Source organism: Ascidia mentula, chromosome 4 (assembly GCF_947561715.1).
Source record: "Ascidia mentula chromosome 4, kaAscMent1.1, whole genome shotgun sequence".
Taxonomy (NCBI): Eukaryota; Metazoa; Chordata; class Ascidiacea; order Phlebobranchia; family Ascidiidae; genus Ascidia; species Ascidia mentula.
The window spans coordinates 21,197,607-21,208,932 of NC_138569.1; the positions used below are offsets into that span (position 1 = coordinate 21,197,607).

General features: G+C 39.3%; 1 protein-coding gene and 1 non-coding gene across 2 annotated transcripts; both read right to left on the minus strand.

Moving 5' to 3' along the window:
• Positions 1–592: 592 nt before the first annotated feature.
• LOC145898304 (cathepsin D-like) lies at positions 593–10,895 on the minus strand. The gene is made up of 12 exons (XM_082986736.1): positions 10,784–10,895; positions 10,164–10,305; positions 9,867–10,008; positions 9,674–9,797; positions 9,489–9,607; positions 8,752–8,945; positions 8,602–8,698; positions 8,361–8,537; positions 8,198–8,296; positions 7,684–7,812; positions 832–937; positions 593–738 (listed from the first exon to the last, which is right to left on the minus strand). The coding sequence occupies exons 1-12, from the start codon at positions 10,893–10,895 to the stop codon at positions 593–595; spliced, it is 1,587 nt and encodes a 528-aa protein (XP_082842862.1).
• Trnat-ggu (transfer RNA threonine (anticodon GGU)) lies at positions 4,032–4,105 on the minus strand. The gene has a single exon. It is a non-coding gene; the product is annotated as a tRNA-Thr (tRNA).
• Positions 10,896–11,326: the final 431 nt, after the last annotated feature.

Sequence of the window (11,326 nt, forward strand, 5' to 3'; positions counted from 1 at the left end):
GACTATTGAATGTTGAGAATCAAAAATAATTTGAAATAATCTCGATTTCATGTTTGATTTTGTTCGATTAGATGCAGTTCAAGAAAGGTCACTTTGGAAAACGTAAACTTACCACCAGTTTGACAAAATCATCGCCACAGAAGACGAAACAACTTTTTGTTGTACACAATTTTGAAAAAGTATGGACACTTATCTATAACACAAGTTCTGTTTATTTTATTTCAATCAAACATTGCAGCCACTGCGCCGGTATTTGTGTAAAGGTAAAAAAATATCAACCAAACGTTTTCCTCGTGCCTTGTTTAACTTATTTGATAAACCAAAAACTGAACTACACGTTTTCATTTACATCCACACAAACAAAACACATAATATCAAATAACATGATGTCCCAACTTAACAATTCCAACTTTTGTGTAGTTTAATATTCACTTGTGACCTCATTGATTACAGATTATGACGTAACAGGTGGTAGAACGCTTGATTTTGTACAATAAATATATACAAGACAATCTCCTTTAAACCGCGGTTGGTTTTGGTGGCTGCTACACAGATATAACCGCTGGAGTCGTGCGCCGTAACTTTAGCGCTCTTAGGTGACTGTGCTCCCCTCTGGTTTTTGGCCGCTTGTAGGCGCACGGGAGTGTCGGCTTGTCGATGCGGACGAGGTCAACCCGGCAACGTTGTTTGTCGATTTTAGGTTTGCATTTTTGGTGCCAGTCAACCGGTAACTGCAGTCTGGAATAAGCAACAGAGTTTCTTGATATGAATTCAATGAAAAAATATGAATTTATTTACGTAAAAATATTTTACGCCACTTTAATCACTTACACGTCACAGCATATAACTGCGTCATCGTTGCACGTGCACTTGTGACATTAATTGGTGAGCCATGTGTTGAAGAAGGTATATCTTCTGCCCTTGTACTTGCACTCAACTGTAAAAAATCCAAAGGTAAAAAAGGTGTTTTTATTAAAAAAGTAATAAAAACATGACAAAATAAAACAAATTTTTACAGCGGTGTTCCACTATTTTTTTTCGTGTGAGCGATGAATTGGCGTCGTTTTGTGTAAAAATAGTGATTGGTCCTATCGGTGAATGTGAAATTATCTTCCCTGTTTTAATATTTAAGTAAACGCCGTGCGGTAGCTGAAACGTCAAGCGAACTCTGACCACACCCAGTAGACTGTTTTTATCGAAATAAACTGCAAGCCAGTAACCTTTAAACGCGACCCAGCAATGATCTATTCGCGTTATTGGAAGACCGCAAGGTTTATTTAAAATCCGCTCAAATCCTCAGGTCGTGCGAGACAGGCCCGCGGTCACCACATCACAAGATGCTGATGGAACCAAACCCTTGCCTAAAATAGTTCCCACTCTTACTACGACTGGCGACGCCTCTACTACGCTTCGGAAACTGAACCTGGGTAACACCTGCCAAAGGATGTCCGGCGTGTTGCGTGGCAGGTATGTCTGGCATGTGACAGGTGCCACTCGACGGTGCTTCCTGCCACACCCCCGCTTCGCGTGACACCTTAACATGACTGGGGTATATCTGATCGCAATATTTTATCACAGATTCCCAATAGAAATAAACCGAACGATTATAATTTTAATAAGGACGAGCCCATCTCGCGGTTTAACAATTATGACGCAATAGGTAAAACAGAACGGTCATAAGTTCAAATTAAAACAAAATCAATGCGTGTTCAAGATGTTGTTCGCTCAAACCCAACTCTGGAACGAAAAAGTAGAAACTTGCAACATATTATCTTTGTGTAAATCCTGCGCGCTGATTATTTGAAACCTGCGAATGTGGTTCGGAGTTAGAAAGCAAAACTTAATGGCTGGCGAAGCCGCTTGTCGACAACCAATCGCAAAGAGACAAATTTAAATCTTAATTTAGCCTTCGTACAGTGAATCAGTATTCCAAAATATTTTATGACCACGGCGGTAATTATTTGTGTCTCTTGCGTCGTCTCCACTCGAGAAGTGCAAATAATAATGTAATAAACACCCCTTGTTTAAACTGTTAACAACAGGATAAAAATGACAAAAGACCTCAAATGGCGTCTTCATTTTGAGTTTGTGACTGCCACTCAAAGGCCTGGACCTTGAAACAGGACAATCGGGCGATCGAATGTGGCAGGGACCTGGGCAGATCAAGACTGAAACAATGACATGGGATATTCCTATACAGATCCTGCCAAATATGCCAACACAAGCTGAAAACATTGCATCCGCACATAATGTATCAGTTCTGCATTTCTAGCAGGGTAGCTTGAAAACTATATTTTACTCAGTATTTTCTAGCATACACTTAGGTACGCTCATGTATGACAACTCCCTGAAATTTCTGTTCAGTTTGACATTACGCAATACCTTCGAACCTGTGGTTCAGCATTCGTCTTGTGGATTAAAGGGCCTTGACTGTTTGACTTAACTGACTAAACTACCATCCGTAGCAACAAAAATAGCCAACATATGACGATAAAACCACATTTTATCACTTCCATCAGAAATTACCACAGATTTTGTTGCTCGAGCAACATTAGTAATTTTTGGCATAACAGGGGATTTTCTTGTAATACTTGTGCATGTTGTAGACTGTTAAGTTGATGCTTAATCAGCAGAAACTTGACCAACTCCTGGTTAATCATTAACATTTAGCTTTTAGTTAAAGCCAAAAGCAATTCACCCTCCATACAATGTGGTTTGTTTTCAATGTCATTTATTTTGCTGTTTGTAAAGATTCAATATGGTGCAATCATTTTTCTTTGTTTGGATTTTTTTTGTACCTTTTTTTGAAAGTACAGGGAATGTCAATTCTCAAACATTGGAAAGATTTTTTTTCGTGTTTTAGAGCAGCGTTGTGGAATCGAAGTCCATGATTTATGGTTTAGAGTCTGAGATGCAAAAAATACCCACCCTCGGACTCCTTTGGCAACGTCGAAAATGTAGTGATATTGCAAAAACAAAAAAATACTCTTGATTCAATTCCGTAAATTTTTTATTCGACCAAATTATAATATTGTGACGTCATCATCACAACCTCTCCGGTCATGGCAACGGCTTTTCGTAACTAACTTTTTGCTCATCTTTGGTTCATTTGTGACGTCACCGTATAATCTACGTTTATTTCAACCAACTAATCTGAGTACAGGAAACTTCAATGAAAACATTCACACAAAACATTGGCATTGTAAATAACTCGAAGTGTTTCTGAGATATTTAACAGTGTCTCGATGACCTGAGCGGTTATTGAGTCTCTTCGATTGTTAAATCTGCTTCTGCCTCGTTCTCACCAGCAAACCTCTGATTCCAAATAAACAGTTTATTATCAGGCTGTGGGAATAAATCCCAAGCCGGCGAATAGCTTGTAGAGTCTCAGTAATGATAGCAGTGTAACAGTAGTACGATGAAACAAGTAGAATCAAATAGAATCAAATAGAATGAATTTACTGGTCTAAACTGGGCTTTTTAAAGCTCTCCATACTGAGAGCTGATTGGTCAATAATGTCACGTGATATCGCGAACCGCTCGAAGTAATGTAATACAAGAACATAGGTGTGATGTGACCTAAGCATAGGAGAACATTTTATGTGGTAAACAGGATGTTGAATGAATCACTTTACTCGAGAATATTCGATGGCCAAATCATTTGGGTCACATTATGGGATTATGCAGTACATGTGCAAAGCTGCACGCAAAACATTACGCAATTCAAGCACTGGTTTCTGTGACGTATGTTACAAATACTTCATTACACAATAGAAGCCCTAGTTTCTGTGACGTATGTTACAAGTACTTTCCCCAGATTTGCAGGTGATGAATATAACATCAGCTGTGGGCGATTAAAAGATTGTTAATGCGATTGAACGAGTAAAATGCAAATGGTAGGTACGGAAAAAAATGATATAATACGCAAATTTGGTATGTTATTAGGTTTGCAGGCTTGACAGCCCAGGCATTGCAGCCTAGCTGGATCAGCCACTTTTTCCTGACAAGTCGGAGCAAGATTTGAAAAATCAAGCTCCCGGTGAGGTTTGAACTCACGACCCTGGGCTAACCAGGCCCAACGCTCTACCAACTGAGCTACAGGAGCTCAGTGGTTTCACGGGGTATATTGTGGCCAAGGTACACTGGTGCGCAAGCGCACAACTTGCCAGGCAACCTTCAGATATACGTAGGGGATCTCTACCACCGTATCAGGTAACGCAGTAATATTTCGTGCCATGGCATGAATGGCAGGATCGCCCCACTGCGCAGGTCCTTGCTTGGCGATCACAGCTATCGTATCGCGATCATTTGGTATGCTATTAATAGAGAAATCTCGGTTATAATGGTGCACAAGGAAAAGTCACAACAAATGTGCAATGACATGCGAATACACAAAGGGAGATTACTCTGTCATGGGGTTGATAACAATGCGGGAAACTTCACCCTTTAAAAAGATTTATGGATAGGGCCATGCGCCTATGCAGTAGGAGGTGCGGTTGGTTCTTGCTGGGCATCTACATTTTGTAAATCAGGGTACAATGCATGCGAAGGATTATTTTCAGCCTCGTTTTGTACTGCTGCTTCAGGCTCGTTACCTGGTGCATTCCTTTTTTGAAGGGATTTAAGTTTGTCCGAGCCCGTGCTATATAATGAGCAATAGTTGGTCTTACACGTGGGTATAGGCGTAGCCAGACATGCTTAATTGCAAAGCCTGTTAATATGACACCCCAAATTAAGAATAAAATGACTAAAATAGCCAAGATACTGCTCCAAAATGGGTCTGTTATAGAGGGGAGTGCCATTAATAACGTTTGTTTAAGTACTGAATGGATACTGCTTGAAGAAGCGCAAATTTGCCACATCCGACGTTTTGGAGAAATCCTTTTGCCTCCAAAATACGAGTCTAAGCGTTCATTCTGCTGTTTGGTCTGTGCCAGTAACGCAAGAATTGAGTCTAGATCCCTCAGCGGGTAATGAGGGGTTCCTATGGGAACATTCCATAGAATGTTCGAAGCTTCGATAAAGTTATCTTACTTAATCGACATATTAATAGGAAGCAATTGCGGGGATAATTGGTTGATATTCGTATCAACGTGGGACATTGTACAAGTAATAAACCGAAAGATTTTTTCTTGTATTTTAAAGTGAAAAATCCTATTAGGTTGGTAGTGCTCTACAAACTGTACCTTTGAGTGTAATTCTCTGTTAGAATACAGCTGCCAAACGGTTTACTTCGATTTAGCGGGCCCTGCTAATTCGGTAAACAATGGATTGTGGCGTACACATTAATGTATTGTTAAGAGCGTATACGTACATTTCTGTACGTGCAGCCTATCTGTGTGATAGTTTCTCCAGTAATGGCTGCTTTCTGTTGTCCCGTGAGTAATGATATAGTAAGAGAGGGGTAATGCGCGCGTTAGTTGCAAGTAGCAACGAGAGATAAGATTGCAGTTGACATTCTAGGTAAGATGCATCAGCATGCAGGTGTTGGAAACTTGATCGTAATTGATCATTTAAATCGTTTAGGTAAAAACCAATAGCAGTTGGCATGGCCTTAGCAGGCGGGCGTAATAGTGCCTGATAATTGGGCTGGACAAAATCGCATGGAGTGGGATGTTTGTGCTCCAAAAAAGTAATAAGTGTCTGTAGTAATTATTTCTACAGCGGGACATGATATGGTTGGAATTTCCTTTAAATTTCTATCGGGGCGGAAAACATTAAATATTTTTTGGTCTTGTTGAGCAGGTGGCGATGGCAGGTTTCCGGGGGAATATCTCGTATTCCGCAACTTGTTGCGGCGAACAAATGCGCAAATTGAAATCGAGGGCAGTTGTGCCGGTGCACCATAACATGGTTAATAATACAATTATGTACAAGGAGGGATGTCTTGTTAATTGCCTTTCCATTGGCAAGGGGGGTGCATTTGTTTGCACGAGGACCGAAACGCGCGTGATAAAAACACAAGTCTGAGTTATAACGCTGTCTATTTGGGGGATGTCCCGAAAATTGTTTGCGCGGCTGCTGTGACGTACTGTACTGCTGCGGCTGCTGAAACAGCTGATGAGAGCTTCCGGTCGCGCGTTGCGGTGCTGTATTACGTGGCTGAACTGCGTCACGCCTGCACGGGTATGCTTGCCTGTTGTAATATTGATAATTATGGCGATCAGAATAATTCGGTTTTGGCGTGCCCTGTCCTGTAGCTGAAGATTGAAACGTAGTTAATAATTCCTGTAGCTGGCTTGTTAAACGTTGCATTTCATTTGGTTGCGTGCGGTCGCTTGGCGCATTGGGGATAATGGGGTTACTGTTTTACTTCGTGTGCGCTTACTTACGGGCGAAAAAGTGGCTTTCTTTGTGAATTTACTCAACGTGGCTGTTACAAGTTTGTTGGGAAACCCAACACAAAAGTAAGTTTATAAAAATTTCCCTAGCGACCTAGGTCTTATGGGAGCTTTTAGGCTTTTAAAGGGGTGAAACACAATATGCACATTGAAACAATTAAATGCGTGTGCGAGCGATTATAGTTTCTGAATTATTCGTTTTTGTTAAAGATCTTCGGCATTAAATGCACGGCAGTCGTTTCAGAAGTTGCTGAGCTGGGAAAAAGTTAAATCCATTGTCTAGGTTTCTGTTTGCTCTCGCGTTGATATTGTTGATAGAAACCAGTGAGCTTTCAAATATCTATTCTGATCATAATCCTGAAACCGCATCTGAAAATTTGATTTTCATAAACAAGGTTCGGTTACAATACCGGTAATTTGCGCCTGTCACATATTTTCTTATCTATAGCTGCATTCGATAATTGCAATTCACAAGTCACAAAGGAAACTCAAATTAAAGTCATGTGTATTTTGCCCACAAAAAACAACCACACAGATGAACGATACACAAAAGAAATAAAATCACAAAACCACGGATAAAACCATCAAGGTTATTAAGGCAGGTGCCCATCTGTAAATGTTCGTGAATTGTAATGTTGAACCTTCCCATGGAGATACTAAGCCTTAAAAAGCAGATGCATTTAATTCACCACACGAATTGTACTCTCTTTCGAAATAAACGTTTGGACAGCTCTTTTTGATACTTTTGTGTTCTTTCTTTAACTATTAAACCCCATCCGGTAATATGACATTAATTATGAAATTCAAATTTTGAAATTCTTTTTCCTGAAAAACTTCTGAGGAATCTGAAGCCGCCGACTAATATATATTTATTTCCTGGAACACACTACAGAGCACTTACATACAGTGTTAGACAAAACAGTGCAATAAGCAATTGACGAATTTACTCACAAACGATTTTGAAATATGATAAGCAAAGTGACACGTTGCCTGAGGTCACTATTGGTTGAGCTTTGCTTGGCCATAGTGTTTCCACCTTGTTTTCTCTGTAGGTTTGCACCAAGTTTGATGACCAATAGATGACGGTGATTATTTAGTCACCACAAAGTTAAAGGCGTTTTGTCAGCAAAGTAGTCTGATAGTCACACCAGCTGCACTGATGAGACATTATAGGTCGAAATGAGACATTATAGGATCATTTGGGATTTCGCTTTGTAGTTGTAGAAAGACTGAATGATTTAAGGAAACAACACAAGATTCGTCATAATTTTCATCAGTTTCTTAGAAACATCCGATGACCGGGACGTTTACTGGTCCGTGGCTTTAGTGATGCGAACCCCACTCTGTCGTTGGCAAAATCGAACGTGGTGTAGTAATTGGACATGAAGTATGTACCAAGCATCCAAAATGGACCTCCAATTTCTTCGGAGATATCAACACCAATGAATGCAGAGTAGCAACAGTTTTCATACTATGGCAAAGGACATGTGTTTGTTAACTTATCACTAACATATACTTAACAATTAGTTTCACTGGCATTACAGCTAAGCCATCGCAGCCAAGCTAGATCAAATACTTTGTTCCGACAAGTCGGAGCAAGATCTGAAAAATTAAGCTCCCGTGTAGGTTTGAACTCACGACCCTGGGCTGACCTGGCCCAACGCCCTATCGACTGAGCTACGCCAGCTCAGCGGTTTCACGGGGTATACTGTGGCCATGATACTCTGGTGCACATACGCAGAACTTGTCAGGCTACCTTTACATTTATGTAGGGAATATATACCATCGTATTCAAAAATGTTTCTACAAAAATAACAATTAACAATAAACTATTAACGCTCCGTTAGTCGACGAACCTGAAAAAAGTATTGCTCCGGTGTAAGTTTGTATTTAATACCAGAGAGAGTGATGGTGACATTCGGCTTTTTCGAGATATTTTTACAAGATGTAAAGCACTGCAAGACAAAATACTCCTGTTTAATTTTCAGTTAACAACGTTTAATAATTGATATTTCTGACCATTTTGTCAGTGCTCTGTTGGCAGCCAATAGCCTTGTTGAGCTTCGTTATTTCAACCGTTGGTCCAGAGATTGCATTTGCACCAGATGCCATAACAGCCTGGCATCCTTCAACGCAACATTTGACACCAGTGCTATCGTCAACTGTCAAACCGTCCATGGATACCTGCCAATATCCCTAAACCAATAATCGTTATCTTTATTATTCCATAGGCCTACATATAGTGTTAGTTGCTACTTGCCTTCTTTACAACTTTGTGGTAGTTAAACTTGCCAGTGAATCTTGAAGGGTTCACACCACCCAAGTACAACTCCCCTCCATCTGACTCGAATGGATTCCTAAATGTTTGACCGTTATAAATGTTCAAAGTGGTTTTTCTAGTCTGGTTCACCTGTTTAGATAAAACGAAAACTGATTTTTTTCTACTGCTCCCTGCTTGAACATTTGGTTGAACACCGGTGTGATGCCGTTCTTTGCTATTTGTGGATATCCCATTCCCACAAGCCCATCATATGGCACATAAGAACCGTCAGGATTCCTGATAACTTCGGCGAACGTCTGATTGAAACTCTTCAAACCACCAATCTAACCCAAAAGTTATTCATTAATTTTGTCAACTGATCACTGATAAAAAGATGAACCAAACATAAACATGACTTTTCCGTTATTGTGTCTTCATGGTGTACAAACATTTTTTCTGTGCTTTTGCCAGCTTCACATAAATAATAATAATCACGAGGCATCGCTCGCCGTCACATTCTGATTATTTTTTAATGTTCTATGAACTATGCAAAAATATTCTGAACATGATTCACGTTAGGGAGTAATCGGCTCTTTTTCTCCATTGTTACTTGGCCCCATGGCATGAATGCTTGTTGGGTGGTTCGTGATGCGGCGTCAACGAACGATTTTATTAAATGGAATTACGTAGGTATTCGGCTTCCAATGCGCAGAGCTTACATTTTGTTGTAAAGTTTTCTTAAAAAATCAATCCAAGTGCACAATTTAATGTTTGCAAGTTCAGGACTCAATATTTTATTTTGTCTATTGCTACTTGTGTATTGAGACCATGCACGTGATATTCCAAGCATTACAAATTTATTCAAACTGTAGTTGAAAACTCCTTACCGAGACGACATCTTGGCTGCAGTAACCACTCGATGTTTGAATAATATAATTGTTGAATATTTTCGTCCCATTCTTAACATAGGTTGAGGAAGCAGCACTGTCATATTTTCGATGGTTCACTGAAAAAAATCGGAAATAATTCTAAAAAAATATGCCCAAAGTTTAAACAGGATGATTTTATTTACCGCATGACTTGTCAAGTTTGTTGCAGTGAATCGACGGAATCCACAAATTTGACATCATCATGGTAAAAACTACTGTAAAAAATTGTGGGGGAGTTCCTATTGATATCTCTCCATAATAATATCGCTGGAATGAAGATTCACTTGTTTAATCCGCTTAAAAGCGGGTAAAACCACAATAATATCATTTATTTACATCTTTGTCGTTGATGAGTGGCTCGCTACCAATTCCACCAGCAGCAGATAGGAACTTGGCGTATTTAGTGTTGTTGTGGTATTTAGTGTTGTCTGATTGTTTTTCGTAATGTGCAACTACCCATTGACGTCGCAGCTTGATACTAAACATATACCAGAACTTGGAAATAGAACGAATTACATAAACTTAGAACGTCAGACATTAAAAAATATACAATGCCTTGAGGTAGCTTTGCTGGAAAATAAATAGTTAACAAACATTCCACAGTGACAGGCACTTGTAATTTGCAACACTTACCTGTAACCTTTGCTCAGTGTTCCAAACAGAAGAAGATAAAAAATTACTTTCATCATCTTGATAATGACACAGCAATGACTGGAAACATATGATATCAAAGAACTGATGTTGTTTGTTGTACAAAGATATAAGCTGTTGACGCCTGCAAAGAAAACCATGAACTATTGAAGGCAGCAAAAGAACTCCACGCCCCTTCCTGTAGTTTGTATAGATCCGAAACTTAAATCGATAAGCATTCAGTTTCATACAAGAAAGGAACATCAAAGGTTGTTGTCTGGTCGATGAATTCGTCTACCCAAGTATGGGTTTGCATTTATCTTTGTGTTTTGTCCCATAAATACAAAATAGCACAATTCATCCTTTCGTCTTCGTTGCTGGAATGCAAAGACAGAAATTGTGGCAGGAATAGTTTGGACGAATATTCGTGTTGTTCAGATTTTGGTTGTCATGTGACCAAAGAAAATATAATAAGATAAAAAATGACTTTAACATAGAAAATAAATGTTCCATGATGGCAAACATCTCTCATTGAATATGATTTGCTTAAAACCAAGTTATTACGACTGTCAAAGATAAACAACACACATTTCACGCTGCGATAACTGTTCGTGTTTTCGAACCTTTTACCGACACGTAACTTAAAACAATCAGGAACTTCTTGAACCGGATATCTGACGTTGAATGCTCGGATGGAATTTCAGCAGTTGCTGAGTAAGCACCCCGTAAGCCCATTGTCTCTGTATCGACTTGCACTCGCGTGTTTGTCACAGTATTTTACAGGCAGGTTTTGTTCCTGGCATTACTGTTTTCCTTTTGGTGATTTTCGTGTTTGGAAGGAAAAATTGAAGGTTAAGAATCAAAAATAATTTGAAATAATCTCGATTTCATGTTTGATTTTGTTCGATTAGATGCAGTTCAAGAAAGGTCACTTTGGAAAACGTAAACTTACCACCAGTTTGACAAAATCATCGCCACAGAAGACGAAACAACTTTTTGCTGTACACAATTTTGAAAAAGTATGGACACTTATCGAAAACACAAGTTCTGTTTATTTTATTTCAATCAAACATTGCAGCCACTGCGCTTGTATTTGTGAAATGAGCAAGGGTAAAAAAAATTAACCAAACGTTTTCCTTATGCCTTGTTTAACTTATTTGATGAGT

What these genes read in the sequence shown, in the direction of transcription:
- LOC145898304 (XM_082986736.1), bottom strand. Translation starts at nt 10,895, where the DNA reads ATGGGCTTACGGGGTGCTTACTCAGCAACTGCTGAAATTCCATCCGAG. An exon ending in AACAGAGCACTGACAAAATG is followed by an intron (nt 8,297 to 8,360) that starts GTCAGAAATATC and finishes TTTGTCTTGCAG; the next exon opens with TGCTTTACATCTTGTAAAAA. An exon ending in GCAGTTATATGCTGTGACGT is followed by an intron (nt 739 to 831) that starts GTAAGTGATTAA and finishes TGCTTATTCCAG; the next exon opens with ACTGCAGTTACCGGTTGACT.